The 20,725-nt window shown below is 41.8% G+C and overlaps 1 protein-coding gene across 7 annotated transcripts in view; it reads left to right on the forward strand.

Moving 5' to 3' along the window:
* The window catches only part of LOC125004621 (testis-expressed protein 2-like), an 81,618-nt gene that overhangs the window by 21,335 nt on the left and 39,558 nt on the right, over positions 1-20,725 (forward strand). For 5 of the 7 annotated variants that reach the window (XR_007112366.1, XR_007112367.1, XM_047579353.1 and 2 more), the window contains exons 3-5: positions 14,077-15,631; positions 16,458-16,658; positions 16,891-17,221. Coding sequence is in view for 5 of the 7 variants with exons in the window: in XM_047579353.1 (XP_047435309.1) it covers positions 14,102-15,631; positions 16,458-16,658; positions 16,891-17,221 (2,062 nt within the window). In the remaining 2 variants the exon portion in view is untranslated. Of the gene's footprint in view, positions 1-14,051; positions 15,632-16,457; positions 16,659-16,890; positions 17,222-20,725 lie in introns of all 7 variants that reach the window. The other 2 variants (XM_047579351.1, XM_047579350.1) reach the window with 2 other exon arrangements.

A 20,725-nucleotide genomic window follows, 5' to 3' on the forward strand; every position in this document is an offset into this window, starting at 1 on the left:
TTATTTGACATAGTTGAGAAACTCTCAATTACACACAGAAATGCATGCACACACACAGACACGCCCCTTGATCCTATACCATCATTTCTTTGTCGTGACAAATTTGTCACTCCCATACACAGGAACTACAGCAGAGAGTTGTGTGAACTAAAACCATACCTAAAACTAGGTAACCCACATTCAGTTGTGCTAAATGTCGGTTAAGTGTGCTAAGTGTGTTTACTCCTCCGGCATTAGCCCCCTGTAGCCCTTTCAAAATTTTCCAGAGGGAATTTTCTAGTTAGGGCTTCTCCTGAGGCCCTATTGTTATCCCGCGTGTTTCTTCTTCTTATTATTATTTTTATTATTATTAGGGGCTACGTTTCTTCCTATTAGTGTGGATGCCCAGAGGGCTCTTCAAGCTGTAGGATGAGTTATATATCAAAATATATCAAAACGTGCAGCTTGATCCGGATCAGTGTGCTATTACTTTTCTTTCTGAAATATGAATTTTTCGTGACGTAGGTTGGCATATTTTCACCTACAGACTTCATTTGAACTTGAAAATGTAGACACAAGCCTTGTGTATTGGTGTATTATTTCCTCGTTTTGATTGGTCTTATCGTTGTTGATCAGTCACTGTTCAATGACCATGATCTTTTTCCAAAAAAAGTGTGGAATGTTGGTACTTAGAGTAAGAGAACGTGTGTGAAATCGCCTGAAATTTGTCTCTTTGCACGCTCGGCCCGGCCACAATTTACACACTAGACACATGATTTTTTCCACAGTTGTAGACAAACTTGCTGTGTCTCTCACAATGTGTTTGGCAAAGCAGTGAGACGTAAAGAATTTAAACTGTGAGCCTCTGTTCACGGTAAAGTATCTGTCTACTCTCCATTCACTCCAATGCAAAGATTTTCTGAGGAAAGGAGAAGGACCTTTGTCTTTAACTCGATAGTGTGTCCAAAATATTTACTCCAGGAGGACAAAAAACTTATCAAAGTCTTCAGGAAGGTCTTACGACATCCACGGTCTGCTTGTTTTTCTGATAGGAGCTACCGTTTTGTCGCAGTAAGCCCAAATGTGGGACCATCGAAAAGGGGGGAAATCTAGCTCTTTTCTGTGACCCGGTTCCACACGCTTCCGTCGTCATTGACGACCACTGTGAGTTGCCACGGCAACCCCTGAGCCACAGCTCTAGGCCACAGCTGAGACCAGTTGATTGATCAGTTGTCTCTGCTGTTAATACAGCTGATCCCGGTGTCCCATACATTTATTTAACAACACACACTAACACACACTACACAGGTAACTTTGTGATTACAGTTACACAAACACATGCGCGCGCAAGCGCACCCTCCTCACCCACACACACACACACACACACACACTGACACACTACACAGGTAACTTTGTGATTACAGTTACATACACATATGAACGCCAAAGCGCTAGGCTTCTAAATGTGTTTTGCCTTGGATCATGGCACAATCCTGTGTATTAATGAATGTGAAAGCTAGCCTAGGCTAGGGACTGCTGTCAACAGCGCAGCTGGTAAGTAGGGAAAGACTTATTGACAGCATGGACAGCTGACAGGAGGGAACAGTCCCCACCGGGGCTACAGTGGGTTAGCACCTCACTGTAACAGTAGCCAAGACTTTGGTAAGCCATTGACTACACCCTATGTAGCTACAGATTTGAATGATGGTAAAATACCCCAAGAGTTGGCAAGGACAGGGGTGGAAGATGACTAACACGGGTTTGACTATGGAATGGATGTGACAACAAGTAGGCAAAACTTGTTTATGGAAGCTAGTGGTTCTGATGGAGATGGAAAGAAGCAGCAGGTTTGTGTGTGTGGCTGGCGAAAGTAACAACAGCAAAAAGCCTCAGAATCCATCAAGGGAGGAAAAAGTGCTTGGTAGAGGGAACAGAGGGAACCTGCATTTATAGCTACTTTTTAAGAAGTGTATCAAGTCAGTCGGTTGAAGTCCGGCGACAGGAAGTACCGGGAAGTAACCTACTGTTCGCAAGACATCAGCATCCCTAATGTTGGGGCAATACGGAGGCAGAACAGCCAGCCAGCCAAGGAGTCAGAAAACATGGGTGAAGTGGCCAGGTGCAGCTGAAAGTAGGAAGTGGGAGGACATCGATAATGATTTGGCCAGTGCGTTAGGTAAGCTAAAAGGGATGGCAGAGAGTAAGTTGGAGAAGATGGGAGATATTATATACGATTATGGTAAGGAAAGATTTGGCACTATTGAGAAACAGTACCCCAGAGGTAGAGGTAGTTATGTCTAGGCGTCAGCAAGATATCGACAGACTTGTACAAGAGAGGAAACCATGAAAAAAATATAGAAGGAAAGAGCGGGCTAGAGTAGCATTTTATAGGGATCTGTTTAGATTTAGATACATAACGATAAGTAAAGGTTTAGGGAGACGGCACTCCCCTCTAATATTCCACCAATTGGGGAGATAGGTAGTCAGTGGGATGACAGCCCACCAAGGTGGAAAGAGGTTCAGGAAGGTGAAGGTGAAGAGCCTCTTCAGCCCTGGGACCTAACTGAGTCATCATTATATCGGCTGTATAAGAGTGCACCAGATGTACTGAGATTTTTTTGGAAATTGTTGAGGGTAGTATGGAAGAAACAGGTTATTCCCAAGTAGAGATAGACCAATATGTTTTTTTCAGGGCCGATACCGATACCGATTATTAGTTGTCAAGGAGGCCGATAACCGATATTTGGAGCCGATATTCGTTTCCAGAAAACATATCGATATTATCAGCAACCTTGTTATGAGTGATTAACAGGCAAGCAGAGCAGAGCTGCCGCTTATGTGTTTATAACATTAATGGGATCACAGTAATTTTACTAGTAGTTATGAGCTGTAGAGGACTGGGATGTTTATTACAATTGTGGGAGACTCTGCTGCCTTAACTTACCCCGAAATCAAGCCCGCAGGAACAGCGCCGGCTTTTTTTTTTTTTTTTTTTTTTTTATAATATGTTTATTGTGCAAACTTCACAGCATGTTACAGACAAAACACAAATCAACTGTAAGTAGGAAGTCTGACATTTTCTTGCTTCCTTTTCTCTAGAGGTAAATCTAATTGTAAGAGAGTGTCCAGACAAAATACCAAATAACCAACACCCCCGATTCACCCACCCACCCAGCCCAATGCTCAATGTACAAAGTTCACTTTATGTGGTAAATAAAAGGTCAAGAAAAAATTAATAATAATAATAATAAAGAAAATAATAGAATAGCAATAATAATAATAACAATACTAATGAAACACACAATAACAAAAAAATTTATTAATTATTTAATTTAAGAGTCTATCAAAGTTAAAGAGTTGACATAGGAAAGAAAGGGGTCCCATATTCTGTGATATCTTTTCACAGATCCTCTGACTGTGTGTTTGATTTTCTCTAAATGAAGAAAAGACATTAAATCTTTTAACCAGGAGGTTGTGCCAGGGGGATTAGGACTCTTCCAATGTAACAAGATGCGTCGCTTGGCGATGAGGGCAGCAAACGCAACAAGGTCAGCCTGATATTTATTAAACTTGCCCATAGGAGACACACCAAAAATAGCAGTTAAGGAACAAGGGGTCAGGGGGATGCCCAGAATTACAGAGAGGGAGTTGAAGAAAGACGACCAGAAGGAGTTGAGCTTAGGGCAGGAGAAAAACGTGTGTGTGTGGTCTGCTGGGGAGAGAGAGCATCTAACACAAGAATCATCTGTATCAGGAAATAATCTCTTTAGCCTGGCCTTAGTATAGTGGACCCTATGAACCACTTTAAACTGAATAAGGCTCATACGAGCACAAGTACAAGTGGAGCTGATCCTAAGCAGTGACTCTCTCCACCAGTCCTCGTCCAGCCCCAGCCCGAGCTCTTTTTCCCATGTGCCCCTGAGCCATGAAAGGGGAGATACTTGTGAAAAGAGTAAAAGGTTATAAATTGACCCAATGCTGTTTTGTGATTTTGATGATGGAGACATCATATTCTCTAAAAGAGTCTTCTCAGGCAGTTTAGGAAAAGATGTAAAATTAGTCCTTACAAAACTACGAAGTTGGAAATATCTAAATCGACCTTGAATTGACAGGCCAAATTTAGTGACAAGGTTTTCCAAACTACCAAATGTTTCATCACAGAAAAAGATCACAGAAAGAAACCAGGCCTTTCTTTTTCCATAATTTAAAAGCTGGGTCTAGCAGAGAAGGTAGAAACAGGTGGTTGTTGCAAATAGGGGAAAGGACAGAGGAAGATTTTAATCCAAAATGTTGCCTGAACTGTTTCCAGATTTTTAGTGAGGAAAGTACAACAGGGTTATTAGTATACTGAGAGGGGCGCGTTGTGAGCGGAGCAAAAAGCAATGCAGGTAGAGAGGATGAAGTGCAAGAGCTAGCTTCTATAACACACCAGCTAGTGTCAGGGAAATGATACCATGATTTAAGCTTTTGGAGGTTAGCAGCCCAGTAATACAACTGCATATTGGGAAGTGCAAGGCCCCCATCTTGTTTGGGCCTCTGGAGGATAGATATTTGAATCCTGGGGGGCTTGCCTGCCCAGATGTAAGAAAGTAGAATGGTGTTGAGTGATTTAAAAAAAGATTTGGAGAGGAAGAGAGGGAGAGTTTGAAAAAGAAATAGGAACCGGGGTAATACGTTCATTTTAATTGTTTCGATACGACCCACTAGTGAGAGAGGTAACACACCCCATCTCTGTAGGTCTAATTTAATCTTCTCAGTCAATTCCACAAAATTATTCTTAAAAAGTGAGCTAAAGGAATGTGAGATGTTTACACCTAAGTATTTAAAGCCACTAGGAGATAGATGGAAGGGCAGCACGTCAGGAGAAATCAATTTCGCTAACTGGTTAACAGGAAAACACACACTTTTTGTGATATTCAGCTTATAACCAGAAAATATTCCGAAGGTCTCTAACAGATTTACTATTCCACCAACACAATTTACTGGGTCTCGAACATATAATAATAAATCATCAGCATATAGTGCTACTCTGTGTTCAACCCCTCCTCTGATTATACCTGAAAATAATGTGGAAGCTTTCAGGGCAATAGACAGAGGCTCTATAGCGAGAGCAAAAAGCAGCGGTGAAAGGGGGCATCCTTGGTGCGTGCCACGCGAAAGAGGGAAAGGGGGCGAAATTTCTGAATTTGTTTTAACTCTTGCCAACGGAGCAGAGTAGAGAGGGCGAATCCATGAGATAAACTTAGGGCCGAATCCAAATTTCTGGAGGATTGTAAACAGATATTGCCACTCCACCCGATCGAATGCCTTCTCCGCATCAAGTGAAATAACCATCTCAGGATTTGGAGAAGAAGAGGGAGTCAAGATCACATTTAGAAGTCTACGTACACTAGATGACAACTGACGGCCCAGAATAAAGCCTGTTTGATCCTCTGATATAATTTCAGGGAGGCATGTCTCAAGTCGGCATGCCAGTATCTTTGCCAGCAACTTCACATCATTGTTAAGCAAGCTAATTGGTCTATAGCTACTACATAAATTTGGTTCTTTATCCTTTTTAAGTATAAGAGATATCAGCGCCTCATTTAGTGTTGGCGGCAAAACACCCCGTTCTAACGAATCATTGAAAACATCTAGTAATAAAGGGGCAAGCTGTACAGCAAACTTTTTAAAGAACTCAGCTGAGAAACCGTCTGGGCCGGGGCTTTTATTATTCTGCATCAGAGAAATGCAGTAAGTGATTTCTTGTAGACATAATGGTTTATCTAAATTTTCTGCTAATTCTTTATTTACAGTTGGTATATCTAAATTATTAAGAAATGACTCCATGACCGAGGTATCAGGGGAAGGTTCTGATTTGTAAAGGTTAGAATAAAACGAAGAGAACTCAAGATTTATGTTTGCTGGATCTGTTGTCAGTTTCTGGGAAGAGTCATATATTTGTGAAATAAAGTGAGAGGCATGCTGATGCTTCAGCTGCGAGGCTAAAAGGCGACTGGCTCTGTCCCCATGCTCATAATAAGTTGCTCTCGTCCGTTGTAATAGGTGTTCCGCTTTACCTGTTGATAGGAGGTCAAATTCGGTTTGCAGCTGCAGACGTTTAGTTGCCAGAGCAGGATCTGGTGAGGAGGCATGCTGCCTATCAATGTCTAAGATAGAGTCCATAAGTTGTCGCTGCCTCAACCTTCTGGTTTTGGACAAATGCGCACTGAAAGAGATGATACGCCCATGTAAAAAGGCTTTCAGTGTTTCCCACAGAAGCGATGGGGAAATGTGATCAGACCTATTAGTCTCTAAAAAGAAATCAATCTCCGAAGATACATAATTACAGAACTCTGCGTCGGCCAGTAAACCCGTGTTCAACTTCCAGCCTCCTTGGTGCCTATGTGAACCCGAGGGGAAACAAAGCTCGAGTATGTGAGGCGCATGGTCCGAAGTTACTATGGCTGTGTAATCTGTAGATCTGACGAGAGGTAAGAGGGCCTTATCAATAAAGAAAAAATCTATGCGGGAATAGACTTGATGGACAGTAGAGAAATAAGAAAAGTCTTTAGCATTAGGGTGAAAGAAACGCCAAGGGTCAACGCACCCCACACGATCCATCAGTGTTAATAAAGTCTTAGACATTGCTGTTGTTGAGGTCGATCTGGGCTGTGAACGATCAAGGCTTGGATCGACGACACAGTTGAAATCTCCTCCTAGTATAAGATGATGAGTATCTAAATTTGGCAGATGGGAAAATAACGTGGACATAAAATCTGGGCTATCCCAATTAGGTGCATACACGCTGACCAACACAACAGGAGTTTGGTAAAGAATACCAGAAACTATAATGTAACGACCACCAGGGTCAGAGTATATATGATCAGAGACAAACTTAATTCGTTTATGTACTAAAATGGCTGTGCCTCTGGATTTACTGTTGAAATTGGAGTGAAATATCTGTCCAACCCATGGTTTACGGAGCCTAGTGTGGTCAATTGTACGCAGGTGAGTCTCCTGCAAAAAAGCAATATCAGTGGAGAGATACTTTAAGTGTGAAAAGACTCTGGCACGCTTACACTGCCCCCCCAAACCCCGCACATTCCAATCCAAGTAATAATATTAATTTTATGTCCGGCTACTCCCCCTGGCACAACAGAAGCATTTGCCATTTATGATACACAAGGTAGATAAGACTGAGTGAAACCAGTAGTTTGGGACCAAAGGTAAAGAAAGAGGAAAAGGGAAAAAACAAAAAAAAACAAACAAACAAGCAAACAAACAGGAGAAAAAAAAAAGAAAAAAAAAAACACCGAACAAGGCGCACAGCCCCCACCCACCCCACCCCACCCCCCACATATAGCTTACATCTGTTGAGAGATACAGTAATATATGTCTGATGAACGCTCGAATAAAACCGACGAGCTGCCAGAGCCAGTGTACATACAACCGGTACCGAACAAGAATGAACGTAACTTTAACAGCAGGCCAACAAAAGTCCGATAACATATTGTAACTAATACCTTAGCCAAAGCAGCGTCACCTGAATGTATTTTTACTCCATCGTTAGAGCCTCCTAGGCTGGAAAGTTTTGCCGGTAGAAAGTCTCCGCGGCCTCGGGAGAGTTGAAGATGTGCTCCCTGTTGTTGTGGGTGACTCGGAGGCGCGCTGGGTACAGCACACCGAACTTCACTCCCCGCCGGTAGAGAAGCCCCTTGACCGGGTTAAATGCTGCTCGCCTCCTCGCCACCGCTGCGCTGAAATCCTCGTAGATTTTGATTCCGTGGCCATTGTAAGAAGAGTCCTTATGTGACTTTGCCCACCTCAGAACAGCCTCTTTCTCCATGTAGCGGTGGAACCTGACGATAACAGGACGTGGAGGATCATCCGGTCGGGGTTTCGGCTGCAGGCTGCGGTGTGCGCGGTCCAGCTCAGGCGGTCCAGAGAGCAGGTCTCCCAGTAAATCAGCGAACAGCTTGGCCATAAAGACCCTCGCATCTTTTCCCTCCACGTTCTCCGGGAGTCCCAGCACACGGACATTTTGGCGTTTTGAGCGGGACTCCAAGTCCTCCACTTTTGCCTTGAGCTCTGTATTCTCTTTCACCACCGATCCCAGGTCAGACTGGAGCCCGCTCACGTCCAGTTCTAGTTGCGTTATCCTGTTGCTGTGGTCGGATAAGCTAGTCTCCATCTCTTTGATAGTAGAAGTTTGTGCCGCCAAGCTCAGATGGAAGGATTAGACCGACGACCAGATAGGTTCCAGTGAGCTATTTAGTAAAGCTGTGAGTTCGGCGGTCATATCCCTTCTCATTTTTCCAAGTTCTAGGACAAGCGTCTCCGTCGTTAATGGTGCCACAGGATCTTCCGCCATTCTGCTACAGGCTTTAGCACCCTGCTGCTTTTCAGTTTTACCGCCCGATCTACCCGCTTTACTCATTCTGCCTCAGGAGTTTCGTTAAGCGAAGTAGTCGTTTCAGGATTAGGCACTATGTGACGATGAAAGGTATTTTGAGGCTTTCAATGGTGGCAAAACTTTTTCTCCTCTCCGCCGTGTGTGTCTGTGTGTGCAATGTGCATGTACAACTTTCGCTGCTGATTGGCTGTTACCCGTGCCATGGCTCTGCGTGTCACCAATCAGACGGTGCCGTGGGTGGGACAATGCTGGAGACAGCGTAGTGACAGCAGACAGAGAGGCACAGCTGCATCAGAGCCCAAATAATCCAGTTTTAAATTGATCTCTTATCGGCCGTCGGATAAAACTAAAAAGGCCGATGCCGATATGCATCAAAATGCTGAATATCGGCGCCGATAATCGGTCGATCCCTATTCCCAAGGCATGGCGTAGAGCAGGGGGGATTTTCATTCCCAAAGAGAGGGACTTGTTAGAGACAAGTCATTTTAGACCGATCAGTCTGCTCAATGTTGAGGAGATGGTTTTTTTCAGTTTTGTGACACAGAGGCTGTCCAGTTACTTGGAGAAAAATGGATTTGCCTTTACAATGGCAATGGAGGTGATTATAAGGGCCTCAAAATGGGTGGTAGGTGGAGAAAAGCTGCATGGTGGGCTTCGCCTCACCCCAGTTAGGGCCTAGATGGACTGTGACGTCAACTGCTCCATGTACTAGCAGACGGCTGGATAAGTTAAACATCAGCTTGCAGTGGGCCAGGATGAAAGTGAAGCTGAGTAAGTCTAGGAGTATCTCAGTTGTTAAAGGAAAGGTAGTAGATAAGAGGTTTGTCATAAATGAGGAGTTGGTTCCCACAGTATATGAGAAGCCAGAGAAGAGTTTGGGAAGGTGGTATGATGCAACTCTTTGTGAAAGAGCGCAGTTTGAAGGATTGAAGCAGGAAATGATTCAAGGCATTTCAAGCAAAGACCGGTTAGGGCTCCCAGGAAAGTTAAGGTTATGATGTGTGCAGTTTGGTTTATTGCCCTGGCTAATGTGGCCACTGACAGTATATGAGGTTCCTCTGTCAAAGGTTGAGAAGTTTGAAAGGATGATTAATTCATCAGTCTGGCTTGGTGTCCCATGCTGCTTAAGCGGTGCAGTCTTGTATGGGAAAGGCATACTGGAGTGAGCTCCCAGTAAATAGCCTAGCTGAGTTTAAGTGTGCTAAGGCTAAACTGCTGATGACTCTCACTTAGTAGTTAGGTGTACAGCCCCAACAGTTAAAACGTTGAGGAAGTGGAATCAGAGAGACACGGTACAGGAAGCACAGGCCGCCCTCAGGCTTAGGGATATCATAGGTCATGTACAGCAAGGGCATGGAGGCCTGGGGCTGTGTGCAGGGAAATCTCTGTGGAGCAACATGAATAACAGAAAAGAGAAAGATGGTAGTGGACAAAATTCATAGGCAAGAGGAAGCAATAAGATGTACTAAGGAAATGGAGAGAGCTGTGGAGCATGGAGGCTAGTAGGATTAGATTTGTGATGGCGGCTACTTGTGTTGTGCTGCCATCTCCCCAGAACCTAAACCAGTGGTTACAGGAGGATGTTGTCTGCCCACTGTGTTCTTGTGTATACACATTCTGACCAGTTGCAGGGTTGTTCTCTTACAAGGGCAAATTCTGGGCATCACAACCAGGTTCTGAAATTAGTAGCTGCAAGTGAGGAAAAAAGAGTGACATGGTGATTTATTTGAATATCAGCAGCCTTTTGAAAGAGTGGGGGTATGACCGGTCCATTCTTCAGGTCATCAACAAACTGAAAACGTTAAAAAAAAATACACCATGCTGCCCACTGTTTATCTGTGAAATGACAAATGTATACCGACCATGTATAGCTAATGATGCAATTTTACTTTGAAATAAACAGCACTACGGGGGAAAAAGTTGTCACTGTCCCCACCTGTGTGGTGTGCAGGATGAGCTGCTGCCCCGAACAGCCCAGAATATCAGTCATCTTTAACAATCTTTTTATCAGTTACAATACAGTGGTTATTGTGCTTCACATTTATGTTAAAAAATTACTGAACACCTATCTGGCTTCTTTACATAAGAAAAATAGCGAAAATCAATAATAATGAAGCACTCTCAAATATGTGATGGTAGACATGGAGTGTTACTATGCCTTGGGCCTATATTTTCAAATACAAAGACATATTAGTGCAAAAGACAAAATAACATGGCACACAAACATGTCCGAAATGAAATCTGTACTCTACTTACTAGTGCAATAAACAAAGTAACATAGGACAAATTATGCTCCTGTTAATCAAACAGACTTTAATACAACATACACTGCGGTGGAATTGACCATGGTAAAAATTATTGTTTTCTCTATGTCTGAATTCTCGTTTGTGTGTGTGTGCCACTGCCTAACACTCTCCATCTGCATCCTCTCACTTGCTGCTGGTCTTCCTCACCTCACAGGTAGGCAGGACCTCAACTGTGCCACCCTACCATCAATGTATCACAATGTTATTGTTTTGGCAGGTAGTGAGCGTAGATTCTGAGCGCTGATGGTGGGATGATCTGCGGGCTGAATGAGCCACAGCTTGTCGTACAATATTGCACAGATTTTGTCCTTCACTCTCCTCTAAGCCACTGATTCCAAACAGTCCAAGTTCAATCTCACCACCAAACAGGCTTTCCTCACCAGCTTGTTGAGCTTGTTAACCCCACCAGTCTCCTACAGAGTCCAAACAACCTTGGTCTCCTCAGGAAGAACATCCTGCTCTGTCCTTTCTTGTAGTGGGTGTCTGTATAATGTGTCTAGTCTAGTCCAGTTTGTTGTTGATGTGGACCCCAAGGTGCTTGTACGATTCCACGTTCTCCATGTCCTCACCCGGGATTGTGATTGGGACAGGTCCCCTCCAGTTCCTCCTGTCGTCCACGACCACCTCCTTAGTCTTTGTGATGTTGAGTTGTAGGTGGTTCTGGTTGCTTAACACAACAAACTTTTGATCACTCCTATGTACTGCTCCTCGTCATCATTACAACGATACGTCCAACTATGGAAGAGTCATCAGAAAAGTTTTGGATGTGGCACAAGGCACAGGACAGAATGGCATCTGTTGTATCTGGACACGTTCTTCAAAGTCTGAGATGTGTTTTATATGGTTTAAGTGTTGGCAATACATTGAAACTGCAAAACCCAGTGCTTGGAAAAAAATGCAATATTCTCCTTACCACGTGACCAAATATATGTTTTTCTGTTTTTTTTTTGCTGCTACAGTCTTCATATGCTTGCATTTCTGACCTTGATTTGACCTGTTTAGACTTTACAATTTTTGCTAAATATGAGAATGTGGTCATCAGATCTGATGATACTAGAGATGGGTGTCGTTAGACTTAGACTTTGTTGCACATAAAAGTAAACACTCATGAAAACACAAGAAAGATAAAATAAAATTAGATGAAATTAAAGTAAAATAAAAATAAGTATTATCAAGCGAAATATTGTCTGCTCCTCCACCTCTAACTCCATCCTGGCATCCCCAATGCTGCTTCTGAAGTTCAGCGGCAATCTCAGGCCTCACTCCAGGCAGCTCAGGGGGCACAGACAGCGCTAGCAGCTGATCGCAGGAATACACCAATGGATCCAACACTCGCTCCACCGAACTCCACAGCCAAAAGCAAAAACTTCAGAAAAAACTAAATAAAAACAGCATAAAAAGACAAAACAACCAAAAAAACATTTTGACTGGTCCAAGGCACAGAAAAAACAACAAGTCAGTGCTTAAACCGGTGCTTAAACTGTGCAGGAACCAGTTTTTAAAAAATAGAAAACATACAAATTGTGTCAAAAAATATTTTCATTTTTAAGACATTTTGTGATGTCCAAGTTGAACAGAATATTTATTAAAATTATATAGACTTAGACAGATTTTGATGATCCACGAGGGAAATTACTTTGTCGCCATAGCTTCGTCGCACATAAAAGTAAACACTCATAACAACCACAAGAAAGATAAATAAAATGAGATTAAATTAAAGTAAAATAAAAATAAGCAGTGTAATCAAAAAATGTACAGAATTATCATTATGAAAATATACAAAAGTAGTTGGCAAAACAGTCCAAGGTGATGTGAATGTTTGGCCAGTTGCTTAGCAACAGTGGTGTGGACTGTGTCGTCATGGTGCTTCTTGTCAATGCTGTTTCCTTATCGGCTGAACGAAGGATGTAAACGTCAACGGATTGGGTCTGCCCACAGCGTCTGAAGCCGGGCGTAGACGTACTGTCGTCCTATGAACCAGGTCTCTAAAGCACTTCTGACGACACACTCCCTCTGGTTCCCATCAAGCGCACACAGTACATCGTTCCTGCTGCCGAAGACCTCATGTTCCCCGTGAGTACAGATGGCACCGACCCGAACCTCCTTCTCGGCCACCAGCTCCAGCATGGCATCCAAAGCACTTCTTCTGAAGTTTAGCAGGAGCCTCAGGCCTCACTCCGGTTACCTCAGGGGACAGTGCTAGCAGCGCTAGCAGCCAATAGCAGGAACACGCCAATGGACACAGTGGCCACTCTGCTGAACTCTATAATCAACAACCAATGACACAGCCAAATACAAAAAGTCCAGAAAAAAAAAAATAAAATACAGCAGAAGAAGACAAAAACTACCAAAAACCATTTGATTGATTTAAGGCACAGAAAACCAACAAGTCAGACAAAAATTCAGCCATTAACATGCTAAGAATAACCTATAAAGATTATTCTTTAACCTATAAATGTTATTCTTTGTGGAACTACTGGCAACATGCAGCCACTCTTTCAGGCGCATTTAAAAAAAACAAAAAAAAATAAAAAAAAAACTAGCAAAAAACCTATGTTTAATTAATACATTAACCAGTATAAAATAAAATTCACAAATTGTAATTTAATTATTGTGATAAAAACATCAGTGTATCAAAACCAGCAGCAATACAGAATACAGAAAATACAGAACGCAGAGAACATGCCAAAGTTTTAAAGTGTTCAAAAACACCTAGCAACAAGCTCTCACAGGTTATCAAAGATGGTGCAAATGTTATATGTCCTCAGATTTGACGGTTCACTTCCATCCGTGCAGGTGAAAAACAGACGTATGTCATGTGTAGTGTTGGCACAGCAATAGAGCTAATGGGGCGATAATTAAAAATTTAGTGGCACCGAAATATGTGTTGCTTTTTGGTCTTGTTAGTACCGTTTGCATCAGCACCGATTCCATTACGTTACCGAGTATCTGTACCCATCCCTAGATAATAGGTCATTTGCAAGTACCCACACTACAGTCACACATGCAAATATATATATTTTTTTGTTTAAAAACACAAATGAAAGAATGTAAACTAGCTCATAAAATCTTGGAGGAGAAGATTTGCCATTTATCACTGGCATGATAAATGATGTATCATCTCCTTGATTTTATCTGATAGTTCTCCTCTTAAATTCAATTTAGAAATTTTCACCTCTCGCTTATTCGCAACAGGAATGGCAGATTCTCTGTGCGAGGACTTCCTAGGGATTATTCTTCTAACTTGAAGTGGACTTTGGCGCAGTTTTTTCAGACCAACCTGCTGGATTCAAAAATGCAGTACTACTTAGTTGTGTTGTGTAATTAGTGACAAAAGAGCTGATTATTTTCCTGATTATTTTCCTTTTTAGTGTAATCTTGTTACCTCATTTGCAGACTGCGACTTCGTGGGAGTACTGAAATGAACAGCCAGCATCCTAGCCATGCAGAGAGCACTTCCTCTACAAATAAAGAGCCATCCACTGTGCCCCCCAAACTCAAAGTCCAGGGATCACTGTCAAAGGAAAACATTACCATCCACTTCTCTACACTTGGGAAAGAGGAAGAGAAGGATGAAGAAGAGCTGTACAATACAATTTCCTCCACTACCTCAGCCACCATGGATGACTCGAATATTGTGACAGCCTTAGAAGTATGTGAGGAGATGTTTGAAGAGATGCCCTTGGACTCTGCTGCTTTGGATGTCATTACATCATCCACACTTTCTCCTGTTTTTAGACATCACACCTCTCCCACACAAACTATGTCTTCACATATTTGTGAGCAAAAAGCCTCAACTTTCAGTTCTGTTCCCACAAAATCTTTGAGCTTTCCCTCCAGTGACAAACCTTTTACAAGCTTGGTAAAGTCTTTCTCCTCTGGCATTGAGTCTCATGACGGGTTCTCTTCTGTTCCTGCTCCACCATTAGGGCATAAGCATCTCATGAAGACTTTGGTCAAATCATTATCTTCAAATACATCTCAGGACCCACCCTCCTCCACCACACCCTACCGTCTTCCAGAATCCCGCCTTAACCTGCAACTTTTTAAGCAATTTGCACAATCCCGGATGCCATCTGCTGCTGTGTCATCAGCTAGCGATACTAAAACTGCCCCCTGCTTGCCGTTAACCCCACCAGATAACAGGAGCTTCTTCAAAGTCTCAGAAGTCGAGGCACGAATTGAAGACACCAAGCGACGTCTTTCTGAAGCTATTGCCGAGCCGTTCCAACTCCTGAGCAAAATCATGGATGAAAAGAGTGGTAGCTTAGTTGGTAGTAGCATTTACCGGCCCAAGTCTCTCTCTGCCAGTGCTGTAGAACATTCAAACATTAATTCAGTCCGTGGTTCCCTCGAGAGCAATAACAATTACTTCATCAAGGAGGAAGAAGCATGTGACTTGACAGCCAAAAGCCCTAACAGCAGAGCTACTGGTACATCTGAATCAACCGTGAACCCTTCTGTTGACACTAAAAGCCCTAACAAATCACCTTTACTTTCTATGTCACTGGATAAGTATTCGATGTCCGCTCTTTCTAAACAGGAGGATGAAGACTTTTGCATCCACTATAGTGATGACTTAGACACTTATACTGATACACAGGGTGAATTTGTTGATAGATCTGAAAATACAGGAACTGGTGGTCAGACTAAAATGCCACTAAGTGCTAGTACTGACACATGCAGGGAAGATGAATCTAAAAGTGTTGAACCGGCACCTAGTGTTCCCCACTATACTCTTGTCATCCTTACTCTGTTGGTCTATGGGTATTTTGTATTACCTCTGCCAACGTACATTGGAGGAATGATGCTTGGGATTGGGCTGGGATTCTTTTTAGCCATTGGTCTTGTGTGGGTGACTGGACCAAAACATTCTGAAAATGATTCCAGACGCCACAGGAACCTTTGGAATGTAACCAAGTTGGACACCAAAGAACCAGAAATCTGTAAGGTCAGTAAATCTCTCACTCGTTGGTCAGATTCATTTTGTCATGCTGCAGTGTCCGATGCAAAATGTAAAGTATTTTGACCATTTAAAAATTAAATCAAACTGTTGGAGTTGCAAAAACGTTTGACTTGAATAGAGGAAAGTTTGGGTGCATTCCTAACATTTGTTTGTGACCGACAATAGTTTGGCTGAAATGTAATTCACAAAATGTCACAATAAAGAGATGTGTACCTTATTGTACCACAGGCAATCTTCCATGAGACACAGAACTAATTTGAACTAAACAAAGTTTTTTTTTTGTGCTGTTTTGACACCACCATCTTCCGACAAAGTTATGCAACTGCTCTTATTTTGCGTTTAGCTTTATGGATGAGATTGATGCTCTAGACCAGGGGTGTCAAACATAAGGCCCGGGGGCCAGAACCGGCCCGCCAGAGGGTCCAATCTGGCCTGTGGGATGAATTTGCAAAAATTACACTGAAGATATTAGCTGAAAATTTTTGACGAAATAAGAAATTTCACAGTTGTTCATTACATGTAGCTGTACTTTTTTGCACTAAAGCAAAGGGAAACATTTGGAGTTGTCGTTATTTACCACGTAATAAGCTATTGGGTAACTGGCCTGGCCCCCTTGAGGTCAAATTGGGCTGTATGTGGCCCCTGAACTAAAATGAGTTTGACACCCCTGCTCTAGACGGAGCAGGATATTTTATTTATTGACAACATTTCACAACTCCTGCAAAAACTTTTCAATTGTAAATGTCTGGTGGCCACCTAGTGCTTTGAATGGCATTCACTTTTTGTAAAATCAACAATGTCCTTCTTCCAGGGCTGGATGAATGAGATACTGAACTATGACCCAGAGACATACCATGCCACACTGACACACTCTGTGTATGTCCGCTTGGAGGGTTCCATCATTCGTCTGTCTAAACCTAACCACAACATTTCCCGTCGTGCTGCACATAATGAACCAAAACCAGATGTAAACTTCATCAGTCAGAAGATCTATGACCTCACCAACAGCAATGTGGGTACACCACTGTTACGTATCCAACATACTACAGCTCTGAATGCTTATGAAAGTCATTCTTAAGATTCTATAACATGTGCAAACAGTGAATGTCAAATAACATTAGGCTCAGAAATATTCATAGAAAAAGTCTATAAACAGGAGATCATAGAAAATCTGCAATTTTGATTGATTTTGAAGAAATTAAACAAGAATGTGACTCAGATTTTTTTTTCCAATTTTTGCCTAGGTGTATCTGGCACCACTGAATCTTGCCAGGAAGCGAATCTGGAACAAAAAATACCCCATCTGCATTGAACTTTGTAAACAAGATGACTTCATGTCAAAGGCAGAAGAAGACAGGTGGGAGGCCAGCGATGACATTAGCACGAAGCGCCAAGTAGAGGGGAACGGAGTAGCACAGGAGCAAAGGTTGTCCTCCTCTCCCAACAGAGGTCTGACCATCTACCTGTTCGGAAGGACTGGGAGGGACAAGGAGGAATGGTTCCAGAGGTTTCTTGTAGCCTCTAAGCTCAAGGCAGACTTGAAAAAAGGTTCCTGTGTTGTTGGGAGTAAGAGAGGTGAGTGAAAGTGCTTGCATCTATTTATTTATTTATTTTTGAGCATAGATTAACCCTGTAGTCTTGGTCAAAAACTCTATCTAATCAGCTTGCCGTTGACAAAAAATGGGCACAGATTGAATCTGTTTTTTTTTGTTGTTGTTGTTTCTTTTCCTTAATGTTTTTTGCTACTTGCATAAAGTGCATAACGCATTTAACTAACATTAGTTGTTCTCACAAGTATAAAATATTCATTGCTTTTTAAATGTTTTAATCCTTCAACTACCAAAATTCCAATAATGTACTTTTAACCCTTTAAATACCAGTCTAATTTTATTTTTCATAAAACAGAAGTGGTGGGCTTTGATGATTACAGTCTTGGATAAGTCAAAGATTAGCAATAAAATTGGTTTGATTGCATTAGTATTTTTATGTAGTGCCAGATACTCCCAAAAAATGGTCCATAGACTTTCATTATAACCACATTTTTTAATCTTACTGCATTATCATTATCATCATTACAATACAAAACCATGCATTCTGTAATGTTTGCATTTCATCTAGAAAAGTTGGGATATTTGACATTTTCTGAATGGATTCAACCATTTCGCCATTGGGCCAATGCATGAAATTCTTTTAAATTTACCATTTATATTATGGAGGCCTGTGACCACCAGGGGGCCCCAAATGTGGGTGTGTGTCTGCACGCATAGGTGTCTGTCTGTCTGTGTGCTTGTGTGAAACTGATCATTTCAGAGTTGATAAAAGAGCATGTTTTTACATGGGTCTTTGAAGAACTGTTGACTAAAATCACGTCCTCCTGCCTTTGTTGTACTCAAAAACAAAAACAACGGTTAGTGTGTACAGTGCTGTGAAAAAGTGTTGGCTCCCTTCCTAATTTCGTATTTTTTTGCACGTTTGTCACACTTATATTTCAGATCATCAAACAATATTAATCAAAGATAATTCAAGTAAACACAAAATGCAGTCTTCAAATGAAGGTAATTATTCATTATTATTAAGGAAAAACATAATACAACTTACAGTGGTGTGAAAAATTGTTGGCCCCCTGCCTGATTTTTAATTTTTGTGCACATTTGTCACTTAAAGGCAGGGCAGGTAAAAAAAAATGTTAAAAAATAATAGGCGTAATTTTGTCCAAATTCAATAAAAGCCTGTCCGTATACTGTAATTCAAGTGCTGTAAGAGAAAGCTTAACTTCTGTGCCTTTTCCTGGCTGTATTTGATGGCTTTATGAAAATCATCTAGTCAGAAGTTTTCCATCAATTACAGGCCACAGTGTCGCTGTTTTGGGTGTTCCTATCAGTTATTCCACATAAAGTAAATTGTGCATGTTCACGTCCCTTTGCTAGTCAATAGCTATGCTGAAATAACGTTTGTTTGTTGATAAATTAAATTAGCGCATGATAGATAGAATGGTAAAGTACTTACCTTGTGACTCGACCATGGTCTATAACTGAATAATTGCTCCACCAATGTGCGTGTTCATGGGGGGAAGGGAGTGGAGGGGGCAGCACAGATTTTACACACCCTGCCTTTATATATTTCAGATCATCAAACAATTTTAAATATCAGTAAAAGATAACACAAGTAAACACAAAATGCAGTTTTAAATTAAGGTTTTCATTACTAAGGGAAATAAAATCCAATCCTACATGGCCCTGTGTGAAAAAGTGATTACCCCTTAAACCTAATAACTGGTTGGCCCATCTATAGCAGCAAAAACTGCAATCAAGTGTTTGCGATAACTTACAATGAGTGTTTTACAGCACAATTTCAGCCACATTGAATGGTTTTCAAGCATGAACTGCCTTTTTAAGGTCATGACCCAGCATCTCAGTAGGATTCATGTCAGGACTTTGACTAGGCCACTCCAAAGTCTTCATTTAGTTTTTCTTCAGTCATTCAGAGGTGGGCTTGCTGGTGTGTTCTGGATCATTGTCCTGCTGCAGAACCCAAGTTCGCTTCAGCTTGAGGTCACAAACAGATTTTCTCCTTCAGGATTTTTTGGTAGACAGCAGAATTCATGATTCCATCTATCACAGCAAGTGTTCCAGGTCCTGAAGGAGCAAAACAGCCCCAGACCATCACGCTACCATCACCATATTTTACTGCTGGTATGATGTTCTTTTTCTGAAATGCAGTGTTACTTTTATGCCAGATGTAATGGGACACACCGTTTCCAGAAGTTTAACTTTTTTCTTGTCAGTGCACTGAGTACTTCCCAAAAGTCTTGGGGATCACCAAGATGTTTTATAGCAAAACTGAGATGAGCCTTTATGTTCTTTTTGCTCAGCAGTAGGTTTTGTCTTGGAATTCTGCCATGCAGGCCATATTTGCTCAGTCTCTTTCTTACAGTGCCACTCCTGGGATGATTCTCCACTGTTCCATGTTTTGACCCTTTGTGGATAATGTCTTGCTGGAGTCCGAAAGCTTGAGGGTGCTCACAGTAAGGTCAACATAAACTTTATTATCCTTGAGGGGTTAGGGTTTGGTATTAGAAACATTGATATTTAGGAAGGAGCGTTTGCACCAAGCAATAAAATCATCTAGCACTGGGTCATGTTGACTTAGTAGTGAGACAATGGCAGAGTCATCTCAATTTAATTTTCAATTCAATTTTATTTATAGAGCGTTACTAACAATACAAACGGTGGCAATGAAAACCTCCCTTTTAACAGGAAGAAACCTTGAGCAAGACCCAACTCATATGGAGGGACCCATCTGCTGAAGGCCAGAAAGGTAGAGAAAAGGAACATAAACAAACTTCTCTCATAGATACATGTGTCGAGCTGAAGGAAATGCATAGAATCTAATAATACAAGATATAGCTGATAATCTTATGTGAAAGTTTGAGAGTATAACAGTATAAGTACCACAGTATAAGTAGACATGAAAATTTACTCTGAAATCCTAACACATTGAGAGAAAAGAGAAAAAACGCAATTTGTTAATTACAGTGCCCCCTAGAGGCCGAATGACTAAGTTTGGTCTTCGGAAGTCAAAGCGTCACCGAGATACGAGCAAACTTCCTGTTTGGTGGCGTTGCTGCCGACAATGATTGGCTAACATGAAAAGTTGGCATGAACTATCAATAGGGCATCCCACAGTACCTGTGGATGTCACATTTCAAATATAAAGTCATCAAGAGATATGAGCAAAATCATGTTTTTCTAATTACAGCGCCCCCTAGAGGCAAAATGGCACCAAACATGGTGTTCACCTGGGACCGAGTCAGGACCCATATTGCCAAATGTGATGTCAATATGTCACACTGTTGCCCAGATATGAGCTCACATCGAAAATGGCGCCTTCGCCGCTGATTTCGATTGGCCGCAGCGGACGAACGAAGTGGAAATTAAAAAACCCATCTAGTAACTTTTGTGCAGCTTGGTCTGAAGTCTGTGCTGATTTTCGTGAGAATCGGACAAAATTTGCGACCCTTGAATCTTTTTAAAGGTTTTTGACAAAATCCAAAATAGCGGACAATCTATCATGACGCAT

This window comes from Mugil cephalus, chromosome 2, assembly GCF_022458985.1.
Source record: "Mugil cephalus isolate CIBA_MC_2020 chromosome 2, CIBA_Mcephalus_1.1, whole genome shotgun sequence".
Taxonomy (NCBI): Eukaryota; Metazoa; Chordata; class Actinopteri; order Mugiliformes; family Mugilidae; genus Mugil; species Mugil cephalus.